At 41.4% G+C, this 18,139-nt stretch overlaps 1 protein-coding gene across 1 annotated transcript; it reads left to right on the forward strand.

Annotated features, from left to right (window-relative positions):
• The first annotated feature begins 288 nt into the window (after positions 1 to 288).
• Positions 289 to 5,389, forward strand: KBTBD7 (kelch repeat and BTB domain containing 7). Its single transcript, XM_045978574.1, is given in 2 exon segments — positions 289 to 2,693; positions 2,695 to 5,389. Coding segments are annotated over 2 exon segments (2,040 nt in total). The 5' UTR covers positions 289 to 974; the 3' UTR covers positions 3,016 to 5,389.
• Positions 5,390 to 18,139: the final 12,750 nt, after the last annotated feature.

Here is an 18,139-nt window from a genome sequence, read left to right on the forward strand (position 1 = left end):
ACTGTTTAATATGCCTTATCTGCTTTTTTGAGGCCACCTATAAATGGTGTTCTCTAGGACCTCATCTTTGTCTAAGACATCCTAATGAACCTATGGATATCGCTTAGTACTGAAAATATTGTAATAATCTTCAGAACCCTTCAAAAGAAGCAACATTATAAACGAAGTTTTCTTGCAGAAAATTGCTCATGGTTTCACATGTTCTGGGTATCTCATTTTTTTAAGCCCCCCCCCCCAAAAAAAAGCTAACAAAGATCGAATCTTTCTATTCTAGGCATGGTGTAAGCATGTAATTATTCTAATCAACAAGTATTTATTGAAGCGCTCTGTGTCCTCTCCAATTTATCTCATTCCACTCTCACACAATCCCACGAAAACTGTTATCCCCACTTCACAGAGGGAAAAGTTCTCAGAGGGATGGCACACAATTAACGAATACTAAAACGGAGATTTTACCCTGGAACTTCAAAGCCAATCCTACAAACCAACAAATCCAGGAGAATTAACGCTTTCAAATTCTGTTAGCCAAGCGGTTCGCCCCAAGAAACCTCGCGATATTACTCAAACTACTACTCCCAAGATGCACAGCGGCTTCGGTTTGTCCGCTTATCCCCTTGAGTCTGGAGGGCCCCGACATGCCTCGAGGCGCGAAAGGCAGCCTGGGAGCTGTAGTTCTCTTGGACGCCTACCGGTATTGCCAGCGCGGCAGTGGCGGCTTTCTTGGTTCCGTCCAGCGGGTCCTGTAAACGAACTGAGGCGGAGAAAGGGCGCGGAACTGGAAGAGGGTGAGTCAGGCGCTGTCTACGCGATAAAGGGAGGCGGCACCGCGGCGCAGGACTGAGTTGAGTAAGTGCGGCCCCTGCAGTCTATTCAGGGACGCCGCGATTTAGCGCCTTCGAAAAGAGGGCGAGGAGGAGCCAGAGCCCCGGTCCTTGCACCCATTCTCGCCCTCGTACCCCGCCGCCATCTACACCATGCAGTCCCGGGAAGAAGCTCCGCGTTCTCGCCGCCTGGCCAGTCCCCGAGGCGGGAGGCGACCCAAGAGAATTTCCAAGCCTTCTGTTTCAGCTTTTTTCACGGGCCCGGAGGAGCTGAAGGACACGGCTCATTCTGCAGCCCTCCTGGCACAGCTGAAGTCCTTCTACGACGCGCGGCTGTTATGTGATGTGACCATCGAGGTGGTGACGCCTGGCAGCGGGCCTGGCACCGGCCGCCTTTTTTCCTGCAACCGTAACGTGCTGGCTGCCGCGTGTCCCTACTTCAAGAGCATGTTCACCGGCGGCATGTACGAGAGCCACCAGGCGAACGTGACCATGCATGATGTGGATGCCGAGTCCTTCGAGGTGCTGGTCGACTACTGCTACACGGGTCGAGTGTCGCTGAGTGAGGCCAACGTGCAACGGCTTTACGCGGCCTCTGACATGTTGCAGCTCGAGTATGTGCGGGAAGCCTGTGCCTCCTTCCTAGCCCGCCGCCTTGACCTGGCCAATTGCACTGCTATCCTCAAGTTTGCCGACGCCTTCGACCATCACAAGCTGCGAGCGCAGGCCCAGTCCTTTATAGCCCACAATTTTAAGCAGCTCAGCCGGATGGGTTCAGTAAGGGAGGAGAGTCTGGCAGATCTGAGCTTGGCCCAGCTGCTGGCTATCCTGCGTCTGGATAGTCTGGACATCGAGAGTGAGCGGACTGTGTGTCATGTGGCCGTGCAGTGGTTGGAGGCGGCTCCCAAGGAGCGGGGCCCCAGCGCTGCGGAGGTCTTCAAGTGTGTCCGCTGGACACACTTCAGAGATGAAGATCAGGATTACCTGGAAGGGCTGCTGACCAAGCCCATAGTGAAGAAGTACTGTCTAGACCTTATTGAAGGGGCCCTGCAGATGCGCTATGGTGACAAGTTGTGCAAGTCTCTGGTGCCGAAGCCAGATAGCAGCAACAGCTCTGTTGTACCCACAGCAGAAAATCCCCCCCAGAGACTGGGTATGTGTGCCAAGGAGATGGTGATCTTCTTTGGACATCCTAGAGATCCCTTTCTCTGCTATGACCCATACTCAGGGGACATTTACACAATGCCATCTCCTTTAACCAGCTTGGCTCACACGAAGACTATCACCTCCTCAGCTGTCTGTGTCTCTCCAGACCATGACATCTACCTGGCCGCTCAGCCCAGGAAGGACCTCTGGGTGTACAAGCCAGCCCAGAATAGCTGGCAGCAGCTTGCCGACCGCCTGCTGTGCCGGGAGGGCATGGATGTGGCCTACCTCAATGGCTACATCTACATATTGGGTGGGCGAGACCCGATTACTGGAGTCAAACTGAAGGAAGTGGAATGCTACAGTGTCCAGAGAAACCAGTGGGCGCTGGTGGCTCCTGTACCCCATTCCTTCTATTCCTTTGAACTAGTAGTGGTTCAGAACTATCTTTATGCTGTGAACAGTAAGCGCATGCTCTACTACGATCCTAGCCACAATACGTGGCTGAACTGTGCTTCTCTTAAACGTAGTGACTTTCAGGAAGCCTGTGTCTTCAACGATGAGATCTACTGCATCTGTGACATCCCAGTCATGAAGGTCTATAACCCCTCCAGGGGAGAATGGAGGCGGATTAGTAACATTCCCCTGGACTCAGAGACCCACAACTATCAGATTGTCAATCATGGCCAAAAGTTGCTTCTCATCACTTCCACCACCCCTCAGTGGAAAAAAAAACCGGGTGACTGTTTATGAATACGATACTAGGGAAGACCAGTGGATTAATATAGGTACCATGTTAGGCCTTTTGCAGTTTGACTCTGGCTTTATTTGCCTCTGTGCGCGTGTTTATCCTTCCTGCCTCGAACCTGGACAGAGTTTCATCACTGAGGAAGATGATGCTCGGAGTGAGTCTAGTACTGAATGGGACTTAGATGGATTCAGTGAACTGGACTCAGAGTCAGGAAGTTCAAGTTCTTTTTCTGATGATGAAGTCTGGGTGCAGGTAGCACCTCAGCGAAATGCTCAGGATCAGCAGGGTTCTTTGTAAATATTTTGAAGCACTAAAATGTTTCTACTACTGTGGAATGTATCTTAAAAAGATTTCCTTTTCCTGAAAAGAAAAATGTTGATTAGGATTGCAGATTTGGTTTGGAAAGGGTCATGTTTGAATTACTAATGTAATGTTACAGAATTGAAACAGTCCATGAAGTCAACCTATGTGATAATTTACTGTGCTAAAAGTTGAGATTAAAATATGCAAATATGAACTATTCTAATTGATTAGAATACTTGGTGGTTTTTTCATTGTTCAAATATTTGTTGCACCAGTGGATTGTTTTGGTTAGTTATGCCCTTTTTATTTTGATTTTCTACTTTAGCCTTCTGTTAACTTTTTTCTATTTACTGCCACGAAGAATTTAACTTTTTAATTTTTAAAAAGTAGAACATCGGACTAGAAGCTGTTGGTAAGGCTTTAAAGGTTTATATTTTCCTTCGGAATAATGAAAGTAGTAGATTTCCCAAATTTTGAACTAGCCAGTTTGTAGTATTATAAGTTAGTATAGTTAAATTTAGTTTGGTTTTCTCCCCTCTGCAAAGAAAAAAATTTGGATATATGTTATAAAATGGGATTTCATTTTGATAATGTGCAGAATGGTCTTAAGAGCTCACAGAAAGTTAAAAAAAAATCAGGATTCCACTGCTTTGAAAGAAATTTCACTTTTAATTTTGGAATATAATGTGCAGTTGCTAAATGACCATTTTTCTATTTTAAAAAACATCCAATCTAGTAGAATCACCAATTTAAACACCCTTCTAAACCAAAAAAAGGTAACTTGCTTTGTAAGATCATATATTTCATCTATATCTGATACGTGCTTCATTCAATCAAATAAACAATCCTTTTTTTCACTGGACATATGATGGAGTAATGTACATTTTTATCTGTTCGTCATGCCTAGTCTTAAAAAGTTTATATGCTTTCCTAAAATATCTTGGCTGTATAGTTTTGGTGTTCATCTTAGAGGATTCTTCAGCAGGAAGTGATTTATTCTTTACTGTTTTTGTGAAGTAATACTGGTTTTGAAAATACATTTAAGCTAAAAGGGTATTTTATTGAGATCAATAATTACTGCATCTATCAACCATAAAATCAATGCCCGCAGAGAACTTTAAAACTTAAAGCTGTGTATGGAACTGTTTTGTGTAGCATTGAAATGTTCTGTCAAGTTTTGTAAGTCACTGTATATGATTATCATCACAAAGTTATTTTTCTATTAAAAGTTGACAGTTAAAGAACGTAAGTGGGTGATGGCACTTGGGGCCAACAGTGAAAGTATATTTCGCCTAAAATGTTTCCCTAGCAATGGTGTACATGGTTATTTTATTAGGGTATTTGTCTCTGTTCTGTATTTCTCTGTGAACCATGCTCCAGTCTTTGTTTTTTTTGTCTTTTTGTTTGTTTTTGTGTCACCATAAAGTAAGGGTAAGTCCAGAACTAGAAACTAAATCACACAAAATTGATACTGTTAAATACAGAGAAATAGAGGTGCTTACCTTTTGAGGGTCTGTTAATACATATGACTGTCACAACACATATCCATGATAGATGGTGTACATACGCAAATGCTTATAGTCTATAAATTTTTCTATACCGACTTAGAATCCTCTTTTTGCATCTTTTTTCAAAATGTTAATTCCTCTTACGTGTTTATTCTGTAGTGACCAAATGCTAACATTTCTTACACCACGTCAGAGTACTGAGGAGTTTGCCTGGAGTAGGGACCTGAATTCTGAATAAAAAAGAGGGAGAGAGAAAAAGATTAAGAAAAAAAAAAAAAAGCCAACACACAAATGTTTTCTTGGCCATTTTGACTGGGCATCTGAAGAGTCCATAGGACATTCCTGTTTAACATTATTTCTAGTGAAATACGACTCTTGCTCTAGCAATGTGTTCTTAAGAATGTGTTCCCTCAAAAAAGAGAATGTGTTCCCTCAAAGCAGCAAACATTCTTTAGTGGCCTAAGGCTAACTTTCATTCCATTTGATATCAGGGATGTTAAAAGCACTGGTCTCAACTTAGCGTTTTCTTAGTAGTGTTATTTTTGGCCACTTCTTCTTCACCAGTAACTTCTTGTGGATAGCTTTTTGTTTTGTAAGGTTGAAATCGGACAGTGCTGATCTCAACCAGATTCTCCATCTGCAGAATTGAAGTCTGCAACTGACTGATAAAAGACAAATTCTACAATTTGTCACTTTCATGCTTTAGTTAAGTAGAAGCTAATTAACAGTAATGTCCTGGTTTAAAACGAAGTTCTGGGGGAAGAACTGGTTTCATGATATATTTGTGAATTAGGGGATAGATGTTAACCATTATTTTATAGATAAGTGATTTGTATATGGTTAGTTACAAATAAAAATGGCAGTGGAACCCAGGCCTTCTGATCTCTTAATTAGCGTTTCTGCTAAGTGTACAAAACCTTTGCTTGTGCAGCGAGTGACACAACCAGCAGTGTTGAAATCCCTTCTTGACGGGGAAGCAACTTTGTCTCAGTTTTACAATAAATTGACACCTTTTAGCAAATGCTCAATATAATATTGTTTGTAAGGCTATTCTGTGTAGGATTTAGAAGGATCTTAATGGTTTTTTTGTATCTTTATGCCTGTAGTCTGAAAAGCTCAGCGAACCCAAATTAAATACTTGCACAATTCAAATGGTAAGCGTCGTTGGCATTTTCGGAAGGATAAAAGACTAAGTTAGCAAATACCTTGTTTAATTTGGGTTTAGGATTAAATTTAAATTGTAGTTGCCTTCTTCTGTAGTTGCAGTGTTTTCTTCTGTTCTGTACCTGGATCTTATCGAGAACCTGAGGAAAGCTTTTGACTCATTCCCCAGAAAAATGTATATGTTCATGTTTTTATAATTCCAAGGGTGTTATGACACTTCTGAAGATATTCCACACACCCAGGAAAAGAACACTTGTGACAGAGTCCCAAGAACACTTCGACAAAAAGGAATTCACCTTTCTTCACAAGGCATGTTGCGCAAACGTTTGTTAGAGGGAGAAGAACATTATTACATCTCTCCTAAAATAGAGCTAACGAAGTAATATACATTTACCATCTGAAAGGGATGTGACTATGAAGGGGTACCTCAGAACTGAGGCAGAGTCGACATTTCTGCTGTTTAAATTTCTCCATTTAATAATTAACACGAGTAGTTAAGTAACTAAATTTGATTTCTGAATCAAAAGAAATTAATCAAATGAGCTAATCTATTTGAAAGCTTTGACTTGAAGAGTTATGCATATATGTTATGTATATGATTTCTGTCTAGGAAGACTGTATAATGAGAATTCAAAGCAAAACATAGGTTCCAGATGTTTCAAACTGGCAACATATCAGCTGCTTCTTAGCCATACACCTAAGTAGCCAGAGTTCTTTATCTCATAATGACCAGGTTAACAGGTGGTTGGAAAAGGACATTTAACCATAAGGAGTCTATTTAAAATATAATCAATCTGCTACTCACTGCTCATTAAACTAGGAACCAGTGCTTTGCCTGACGTCATTTTTGTCAATTTGTGCTGACATAAGGAAAATATATAAAACATGACAAATGAGTTGTAAACTAAAACCATTTAGCTGAATTTGTTTGAATGTTCGTAAGTTGGAAGTATTAAAAAGTTTGCAGCTCTGTATCAGTCCACTAAATTTTGAAAGAAAGTTTGTCTTTGGAATCCTAAACTGTGTAACCAGAATGTAGACATCCCTAGTCTGCTTACATTGGAACTGTTGGAATCATTTTATGTCACGTGCTTCTGAGGTGTTTTACTTTGCCTCTGTCCTCTCATCAGATCTCACCTGCATCTTAACTTAAACACCGTATCATTACAATTAACTTTAAGAGAATATTCATTATAACAAATAATGATAAAGCAAGAAAGTAGTGGGGAAAATTATTCTTAAAAAATGTGACTAGCGCGAAATAAGTCAAGCAGAGAGAGTCAAGTATCATATGGTCTCACTTATTTGTGGAGCATAACAAATAACATGGAGGACATGGGGAGATGGAGAGGAGAAGGGAGTTGAGGGAAACTGGAAGGGGAGATGAACCATGAGAGACTATGGACTCTGAAAAACAACCAGAGGGTTTTGAAGGGGCGGCGGGGGGGTGTGGGGTGTGGGAGGTTGAGGAACCAGGTGGTGGGTAATAGGGAGGGCACGTACTGCATGGAGCACTGGGTGTGATGCCAAAACAATGAACACTGTTATGCTGTAAATAAACAAATTAAAAAAATGTGACTAGCAATCCCAAGAGAATTGATAAGCTATTTTTAGAAACATTAAGATTGTTAAATATGGGGACGCCTGGGTGGCTCAGTAGGTTAAAGCCTCTGCCTTCGGCTCAGGTCATGATCCCAGGGTCCTGGGATCGAGCCCCGCATTGGGCTCTCTGCTCAGCGAGAAGCCTGTTTCCTCCTCTCTCTCTTTCTGCCTGCCTCTCTGCCTACTTGTGATCTCTATTTGTCAAATAAATAAATAAAATCTTTAAAAAAAAAGATTGTTAAATATGTGCAAACCAGTTTTTGTTGTTGTTTTGTTTTTAATTTCATGAAGGAATAAAAATAGTGTTCACAGAAGCTGCCAAGTCTTAGAAAACCAGATAGGCAATAGGTTTCATGCCCTTTCCCTGACTCGGGGCCACTTTGTCACCCATATCTAGCCAATCAGCTGCAGTTCCTTGCTTCTTTAACCTTATGGACTAACCATGGTCTAAGACACAGGGAGAGTAAGGGACAGACGTTGTTGCATACCGTTTCCCCCATTTGAGATGTATTTTCTTAGTAACCATTCCTATTCTGGACAGTCACCTCTCCAATGGAATCAAACTTTAGAGTCTCACCTCCAAAGCAATTACAGCTGCTTGAAACCACCATATATTAGGAATATTTGGAGTGGGGGAGAAAACTATTCCTTAATTCTGGGGTAACTAACAAATAGCGATGGCTCTCACTTCAAGGCACAGTCTGTTCAGAGTCTCCAAGTCCTTATGGCTTTCTTTGTGTAGAGAAGATATCAGGGATTGATGTTTTCCTCTCATCTTATACATTAATTATGATCTGTGTGTGGTTGTATGTATGTGGAGACCCTATAGTTGTTTTAATAAGATAGAAGATTATCGTATAAATCCACAATCTGCTATGTCTCCCCTCATCTAGAAAGTCATCTGAGAATAGGCTTTCTGGTTTCCCATTCTGCTAACCCTAGAGGATTCTGGTCCACACAGTCCAAGCTGGTTCACACTTATGTTCATGACTATATACGGAAGGAAGGGGAAGAAGCTATAAGGAAGAGGGTAAGAAGAGGACATGACCCTTCCCTATAAGGGAAAGTGTGTACATCACGTCCAGTCACATGACACTAGCCAGGTCTTAACCACGTAGCCACACCTACTGCAAGAGTGCCTGGGAGAGGTAGTCTTTACTCTGGGTCAACAAGCATAAAGTTTAACTTTACAGATTCCTTCTTGTAGAATGCTATGGAAAAATATTGTATAAATAGCAATCTCTACTATACCATCAGTTGGGCTAGATTTTATGACATGGCAGCCAAAATGATTACCAGGACACCCAAGACCCACATCCTACCAGGTTGGAAGCCCCAGTGGAAAAAGGCAATATTTAATGATATCTCTGGCTGATAATTCCTGGAAGACCTGGGACTCTGGGTAGCCACTTGTAGATAGTCACTTGTAATCAATGAAATTGAAGATGGGAATGTTGAGGAAGACCGTTAAGGAAATAACTTCAATAAAGAGTTATAGTTCCTACAGAGACAGTAAGAGTTCCAATGATGGGAATGTTCAAGTTATGGAATGTATTTTGTTTTGACCAGATTTTAGGATAGGAGGGGAGGTTTGGAATGGGAACAAGCTGGCAATGTTGGTTAACATCAGATCTTGGTAACTTTATATTCCATGCCAGGGAATTGACTATTTTTGCATCTAGTGTGAATTCACTGAGAATGTTTAAGTAGGGACTTGACACAATTGAATTTGTTTTCTCGAGATTCAGCTTCTGAATGTATTGACGGCCCAAGATTGGGAGGCAAGAACAGTTTTTTGTGTGTGTGTTTGTTTTAAAGATTTTATTTATTTATTTGACAGAGAGAGAGATCACAAGTAGGCAGAGAGGCAGGCAGAGAGAGTGAGAGGGAAGCAGGCTCCCCGCCGAGCAGAGAGCCTGATGCGGGACTCAATCCCAGGACCCTGAGATCACAACCCGAGCCAAAGGCAGCGGCTTAAACCACTGAGCCACCCAGGCACCCCAAGAGGCAAGAACAGTTAAAGGGACATTGTTGTAGTCCAGTGAGAGGATGCAGTCCTCGGCAGGGACAGTAGTTGTGGGCTTAGTGAGTGAGGTAGGAGCAGACATGAGAGGTTGAAGAGATTGAGCTGGACCCATAATTGTATGTTTGGTGATGAGAGAGCTGTAGGTATATGAGAAAGGGAGGACTATAGGCTATTTCCCAAGATTCTTGCTCGAATATTGTGTTCATGTGTAAGCCAAACTTCTGTACCAAAGAGGCCCTAAGATAAAGGATGGAAACTTGTTTCTCTGCACTGAGTCCAGAAGTGAGCAGTCACAGGCTGGCAGGGTGGGTCTGCCCAGTAAGATTCTTCATGAGCCCAGTTCCTGCATCATTTCCCCCAACTCCTAGTGAGTCATCCTCATCCTCATAGGCAAAAAGCACACTCACCAGAATTATATCTATGTTGCCAGCCTGCAAGAAAGGGGAAAGAGAATAAGTGCAAAAAATTCCTTTTGAAATGGACTTTTACATAATTGTGCCATTTTTCCATTGGGGAGAATTTAATCATACCACCATATCCACCTGCAAGGTGGACTGGGAAATAGTCATTAGAGGGGTAGCTCTGTGCCCAGCTAAAACTTGGTGTTCTATTACTAAATAGACTAATAAATGAATGTATTTTAAGAGAGACATGTCCAGGCTTCCTGTATTCGAATGAAGATAATTCACAACACCATGCAGGCTTTATTGCCTTGACGGTCATTTCAAATCTCCCTAATCCTCTTTCCACAATAATTCACACCCAAAAGTTAAATTCCATGTAATCCCAAATAAAGATTTTTCACAAGGCAGAAATTAAGCCTTCATAGTGTCAGAGCTCTTTTCCAGTCCCTTCTTTTCTGGGAACCCACCGCTGAGCCCCCTCATTCTTCCCACACCCCAACAGCTCTCACTAAGAGGAAAAAGAGGAGAATGAAGAGGCCAATTAGCGGAGGCTGTCAGGGTTGACCAAGTGGTTAGTGCTGTCAGTGTGTTTGAGAGTCTTAGGTGTCAGATCAGATCTGGAGACGCTAGTAGACGTATGTGGTGTCCCACGTCACCTCTGATTTCAGCCGCAGCTATGGCACACACTCCCAGACCGTGATAACCGTCCACTTTACTTTGCTTTTCTGGCTAGAGGTTTCTCTGAAAGATCATGCTCTTGGGCAACGCTCTTGCAACAGCACAGGAGTTCAAGGGGAAGTTAATGCCCCCAGGGCAGTTCTTAAGCAACAGAGGTTGGGAATTGGTAGGTGTATGTTGCAGGATCCCAGCTTTAAGAAAGAGACATCTCTGAAATGCACTCGGTACGGATCCTCAGCGGGTCCCTTGCTGGACTGTACCCCAGTTTCCCACCACAGTAATCAATTCAGTAACACCTCTTCCCTGTGTCATTTTCAGGGTATGGCCAACTGGGTCACATCACAGAAAGGACTTGGCCCTTAGAAGGTCCATGGGTGGTATTTGACAAAGAAGTTTCAATCTGAAGATTTGCTTGGGGGCAGAAGCTTAGAAAGAATGAATCAGAAAAAGTGAGATGAAACTTCAATTAGCCATCTGCCAAATACGGGTTCACCCAGCCACGAAAGAGCGCAGGTGAGTTCAAGTCTCACAGCCCTTCTTATAACATGACAACAAAAAACTTAATGTTTATAACAATTGTGTTGCCAACGATGTTTTTTTTTCCCCCTAAGATTTTATTTATTTGTTTGACAGAGAGAGACACAGCGAGAGAGGGAACACAGCAGGGTCAGTGGGAGAGGGAGAAGCAGGCTTCCCGTGGAGCAGGGAGCACGGTGTGGGGCTCCGGGCTCGATCCCAGGAGCCTGGGATCATGACCTGAACCAAAGGCAGACCTTTAATGACTGAGCCACCCAGGTGCCCCTACCAACAATATTCAGCCTGAATCTAATTAAGCCATTAGAACAAACTTCCAGTTTACAGGACAGCCTGGCCAGAAGGACCAAGTAAAACCAGTACGAAGAAGCAATCAGCCAACTCCAGAACGTGAGTTATCCAGCAGGACAACTAACGCGATGTCGACAGGACTCTATCTTCCCTTACATGGTAAGATGTGAAGAAGTGGAAGGGCAGGCGTGGCCTACTCTATGGAAAGGAAGAGAGAGTACCTAGTGAAAGAGAGAGTACCTCAGGTTGTGTTTCTGGTTGCTTTGAGTCTTTAACACCTTACGAGGCTCAGGCAAAAATCCATTAACAGAATAATGAGGACTCTGGGCCCAGAAGTTCAAGGAAAGGGAGGAGATGGACCAAAGCCCAAGGGTCAGGGTCATATTGGAACAGGAGCCACGACCCTCTTTCGAAGTGGGAGGGAGAAAGGCTCACAGAGATAGAGATGAATTTCTTAATTCTTTCATTGAATTAGGATGCCAGGTTTTCTGCTCAAAGAAAGGGAGTGGCTTGGAGCCGTGAGTTTACCTATTCACTGGTAAGCTTTGTGAGTTAAACTTTACAGGTTCCTTCTTGTAGGGATAGGGCCTATTTCACCGTTATATCTCTCATAACACCAATCAAAGTGCTTTGAACAGAGTTTTTAAAAAATCAAGACTGGAGGTGTTACTGTAAAATAGGACTGTAACTATCCTAGGTCTTAACAATCTATTACTAAAATTATTTTAAGAATAATCCTTAAATAGTTTGAATTTCTGTATATTATTCTTGACCACTAAGTGAGTCTTGATTTTTTTGTCAATTAGACTCACAGAATACTAAAGCCCACTTTTCTTATTTAAACCTAAAGAGCTTTAGGGATGCCTGGGTGGCCCAGTCGGTTAAATGTCTGCCTTCGGCTCAGGTTCCCTGCTCAGTGGGGAATCTGCTTCTCCCTCTGTTGCTCCCCCAGCCCCCTGCTAATTCTCAATCTCTCTCTCTCTCTCATGAATAAATAAATAAATAATCTTTTAAAAATAAAATGCACAGTATTATTTTTTAGTGTTACATTATGCTTTTATATTTATATTTATATTATATTTGGTATTTATACTATTTATATTTTAGTATTATATTTTGGCCATTTCAGTTCAGATATACCTCAGTAATCTCAAATCAGCATTGAGCTAACTTAATAAATTTCAAAGTCTTCTTATATTAAAATTCACAATTATGATATTAAATATGTCAAGGTAATGATAAAGTATACTTTCTCAAATAGTACCTCTGTGTACTCACTGAATACCATTTGAATATAATTGTGAGAAGTAATAAAACAGTCTAAATTTGAATCAATTTGCACAGTATCAAGGTTCAGACTTAAAGATATGATTATGTCACTTTTTATTTTAAAACGCAATAAATTTATATCAAAAGTTACACATTTCTCATCATGAAGTTTGGAATTACAGCTGGAGTCAAAATTAAATAACCATATGATTTAATGTTTGAGGTCTCTGAAATGTCAAGAACTTTTAATATGGTCAATTTCTGATTTTCTAGGAACTCGGGTCCTTTCTTTTCCCATGTTGACTGTCTGATGGCTCTGTGAATGTTCGAGAGAAGAGACAGGATGGAGAGTTGGAATCAGCCAATTGAATTGCTTGTTAGGAGACTCAGAACATTTGGAGAAAGGTGAGGCACATCCAAGTATTTCAAATAAGGTCTCTGTAAGCTAAGGGTCCTGTTCATTTTTCTCTACGTGTCGTCCAGTTTTCTCGGCACCACTTGTTGGGGACTGTTCTTTCCTCACTGGCTGTTCTTGAGTCCCTTGTCACATATTGACTGACCTTATGTGCAGGAGTTTATTTCTGGGCTCTGTATTATGTTCTGTTGATCTATGCATCTCTATTTATGCCAGTGACATAGTGTTATAATTATTATAGTTTTGTAATATAGGCATACCTTTATTTATTGTGCTTTCTTTTATTGCACTTCACAGATATTGTTACTTTTCTTTTCTTTCTTTTTTAACAAATTGAAAGCTTTTAGCCCTCCTGCATTGAGCCAGTCTATTGGCATCATTTTTCCAACAGTATTTGCTCACTTTGTGTTTCTGTGTCACATTTTGGTAATTCTCACAATACTTCCAAATTTTCATGATTATATTTGTTATGGTGGTCTGTAATCAGTGATCTTTGATATTATGATAGTAATTATTCTGGGGTACCACAAACCACACCCATATAAGATGACAAGCTTAAGGGTACCTGGATGGCTCAGTCAGTTAAGCACCAACTCTCGATTTTGGCTCAGGTCATGATCTCAGGGTCATGGAATCAAGCCCCGTGTCAGACTCTGCGCTGGGCGTGGAGCGTGCATAAGATTCTCTCTCTCCCTCAGCTTCTGCCCCTCCTAGCATGTGCTCTCTCTCTCTCTCAAAAAAAAAAAAAAAGGAAGAAGGAGAAGGTGGCAAGCTTAATGAATAAATGTTTTATGTGTTCTGACTGCTCCACTGATCTGCTGTTTCCCTGTCTCTCTTCCTCTCCTTGGGTTTCCCTATTCCCTGAGATAACAGCAATATTGAAATTTGGTCATTGAATAATCCTAGAGTGTCCCCTAGGTATTGAAGTGAAAGGAAGAGTTGCATGTCTCTCCCTTTAAATGAAAAGCTGGAGCTCATTATCATTAAGTGCAGTGGGGAAGGCATGTCAAGACCCAAAACAGACCAAAAACTAGGCATTTTGCACTAAACAGCCAAGTTTTGAATGCAAAGGAAAACTTCCTGAAGAAAATTAAAAGTGCTACTCCAGGTAATACACAAATGCTAAGAAACTGAAACAGCCTTATTGCTGAGATGGAGAAAGTTGGAGTGGTCTGGATAGAGGATCAAGCCAGCCACCACATTCCCTGAGGGCAAAGGCTAATCTAGAGCAAGGCCCTAACTCTCTTCAATCCTAGGAAGGCTGAGAGAGGTGGGGAAGCTGCAGAAAAGTTGGAAGCTAGCCGAAGTTGGGTCATGAAGTAAGGAAAGAAGCCTTCTCCATAACATGAGAGTGCAAGGTGAGGCAGCAAGTGCTCATAGAGAAGCTGCCCCAAGTTCTCCAGATAGGGCTAAGATCATTCATGAAGGTGGCTACACTGAACAACAGATTCTAATTGTAGACTAAAAAGTCTTCTATTGGAAGAAGATGTCATCTAGGACTGTCGTAACTGCTATTCTTTTATAACCCCAGCCTTTTCCTTTCTCACTGCCCTAACCCTTGCCAACCCTAGTCTGTAATCCATATCTCTTGTTTTGTTTTGTTTAAAGAATATCATACAAATGGAATCATATGGTATGTAAACTTTTGAGATTTTTTTTCATTCAATATAATTCTCTTGAGACTTGTCCAAGTTTTCTGTGTATTGGGTAATTCAGTTCTAGATGTAGATATTCCAAATGGTATAGTAACAATCTGCCCCCAAAATCTTCCCCTTCATAAAAGCAATGAAAGCTCTAGCAAAAACTCTTAAAATAAATGTATCAGAACTATGGAAATGAACTAAAGACTAAGAAGTGTTCATTCAAGGGGAAACAGATGAATCTTGGTAAGAGCAGTAAGCCCTGTGACATTTTGACATGCCCTAATCCCATCCTTCTCATCTAGCTTTATGGAAGCCTTAAAATTCAACAGCTTCACAACTACAGGGCCTGTAAAAAATAGCAGTTTAGCAGCCACTGGATGAGACATAATAGATTTGGAGATCCCTAAAAGCCCTATTTCCAGAGATTTGCTTCTCTCGTGACTCACCTAAAAGCTCCATTATCAGGACTTGTCTTTATTTGACATTTTTCAGAGTACATTCTGTGAAAAAAGCTTGACATCCAGGGCTTTTATAAAAAAAAAAAACAGTGACAAAACAACAGGAAAAAATAGATAAATTGGTCTTCCTAAAAATTAAACTTTTGTGCCTCATCTGATGCCATCAATAAAATGAAAAGACAATGTAAAGGGAGAAAATACTGGCAAATTATTTATCTGATATGATTCTTGCATCTACTATATGTAAAGAACTTGTACAATTTAATAATAAAAATACAAACAACCCAATTGAAAATAGAGAAAGGCTGTGTATAGATATCTCTCCAAAGAAGCTATACAAGTGCCGACAAGCACAAGAAAAGATGCTCAACATCAGGAGTCATTAACGAAAATGCAAATCAAAAACACTTCACACCCACATGGACTGCTAGAGTCAAAAACAAAATGAAGGGCAGCTGGCTGGCTCAGTCTGTGGGATGTGGGACTTTTGATCTCAGGACTGTCAGTTCAAGCCCCACTTTGGATGTGAAGATTACTTAAAAATAAGATCTTTAAAAAAAAGAACAAAATGAAATAAATAGCAACAACAAAAAACCTTGACTACAACAAGAGCTGGGAAGGACATGGAAAAAATGAAGTCCTTATAACAGCTGGTGGGAATCTAAAATGGTGCAGTTGATGGGGTGCCTGGGTAACTCGGTTAAGCATCCAAATCCTGATTCTGGCTCAGGTCATAATCTCAGGGTTGTGAGATCAAGCCCCATGTCCAGGCTCAGTGTGGAGTCTGCTTGAGATTCTCTCCTTCTCCCTCTGCCCCTCCCCCTGCTTGTGATCTCTCTTTCCCTCTCTAACACAAAGAAAATTTTTTAATTAAAATTTTAAAATTTTATTTTTTTTAAGATTTTTTTTTAAAATTTGACAGACAGAGATCACAAGTAGGCAGAGAGGCAGGCAGAGAGAGAGGAAGGGAAGCAGGCTCCCTGCTGAGCAGAGAACCCAATGTGGGGCTTGATCCCAGGACCCTGGGATCATGACCTGAGCCGAAGGCAAAGGCTGTAACCCACTGAACCACCCAAGTGCCCCCAAATTTTTAAATTAAAAAAAAAAAATAGAAAGGTACAGTTGCTTTGGAAAACCATTTGAAGTTCCTCAAAAAGTGAAACATAGAGTCACCATATGACCCAGCAATATCACTTCTAGGTATACTCAAGAAAATTGGGAACATACATCTAGAAAACAACTGGTACACAAATGTTCATAGAAGCATTATTCATAACTAACAAAAAGTAGGAAAAAAACAAATGCCCATTAGATGATAAATGGATGAAAAAATGCCAAAATCAATACCATGGAATATTATTTGACCATAAGTAAATAGAGTTCTGATACATGTTATGACATGGATGGACTGAAAGCAATAGGTTAAGTGAAAGAAACCAAAACAGAGGACACATATTATATGAGTCCATTTTTTAAAAAATTTTATTTATTTGAGAGAGAGAGAAAGAGATCACAAGCAGTGGGGAGGGACAGAGGAAGACAGACAAGCAGACTACCTGCTGAGCAGGGAACCTGACATGGGGCTCAATGCCCGGACCCCAAGATCACGACCTAAGCCAAAGATAGATGCTTAACCAACTAAGTCACCCAGGTATCCCGATGTGATTCCATTTAAATGAAATATCCAGAATAGGCAAAACCACAGAGACAGAAAGGAGATTAGTGGTTTCTGAGGATTTGGGGGCTGGGCATATGGAAGGTCAGGAAGAAATGGATATTCATTGCTAATAGTTATGGAGTTTTGGGAGAGCAATTAAAATATTTTGAAATTTGTGATGATTGTTGTACAATATCTAAATAGTTCAGATATCTAGTTTATTTTGTTTTTGTTTTAAGTAGACTCCATGGGCAGCACAGAGCCCTATGCAGGGACTAAACTCATGACCCTTAGATTAAGACCGCAGCTGAAATCAAGAGTCAAACAATTAGCCAACTGAGCCACACAGGCACCCTTAGATATCTAGTTTTTCTATCATGACGACTGTAAAAATGAGTGAATTGTAAACTTTAAAAGGATGAACTCTATGGAGACTTCTGAGTAGGAGGATGGAATGGAGGATCCTAGACTTACCTTGTCCCTTAGATATCTAGTTTTTCTATCATGACGACTGTAAAAATGAGTGAATTGTAAACTTTAAAAGGATGAACTCTATGGAGACTTCTGAGTAGGAGGATGGAATGGAGGATCCTAGACTTACCTTGTCCCTTAGATATCTAGTTTTTCTATCATGACGACTGTAAAAATGAGTGAATTGTAAACTTTAAAAGGATGAACTCTATGGAGACTTCTGAGTAGGAGGATGGAATGGAGGATCCTAGACTTACCTTGTCCCATGAATACACCTAAATAACACCCCCATCCATGTAAATAACCCAGAAAATGATCCAAAGACTGGGTCAGGCTGGCAGAACAGTCTCTCCACAGTTAAATTGAGAGAAAGGGGCACATTGAAGAGGTAGGAAAGGAAGAGAATGCCACTAGGTGAAAAGAGGGGAGAGGAGCAGACCCCCACTAGACCCCCACCTCAGGCATGGGAGCTCATGTTGGAAAGACAAATTCCCAAAACCTTTGGCTCTGAAAACCAAAGGGACCTAACATCATAAATTCTTATGATCAGTGTGGCTTAGCACCTGGAACTTTAAATATCAGTGAGCTCATCATCTCTAGAGAGCCGGAGGGTGATAGGAACTTGAATCCCTACCTTTAAAAGAGAAAGCAAAACAAGCAACCCTACTGACATACAACATAGAAGCAGCAGTTTTGAAAAATATCTGGACCGTATGAGGGAGATTTATTTACCCATCTCGGAGCGTGTGCTGGAGGGGTCGGGATCTATGGGAGACATCTCCAAAAACATCTGACTGGGGGACAGGTGCCATTTCTGCTCCCCACCCCCAGCCTAGATACAAGGACACCTGTGGGAATCAGCACATCCCCAACACTCTTCACCTGGCTTTGTAAAAGTGTACCCTGCCACCACCCGTGTTCTCCTGCAGATAGGCACCCTCCACCCCAGCCTTGGCAAGAGTTGTCCCAGGTAGCTGCAAGGTCCCTCCCTAGAGGGA

This window comes from Meles meles, chromosome 14, assembly GCF_922984935.1.
Source record: "Meles meles chromosome 14, mMelMel3.1 paternal haplotype, whole genome shotgun sequence".
Classification (NCBI taxonomy): Eukaryota; Metazoa; Chordata; class Mammalia; order Carnivora; family Mustelidae; genus Meles; species Meles meles.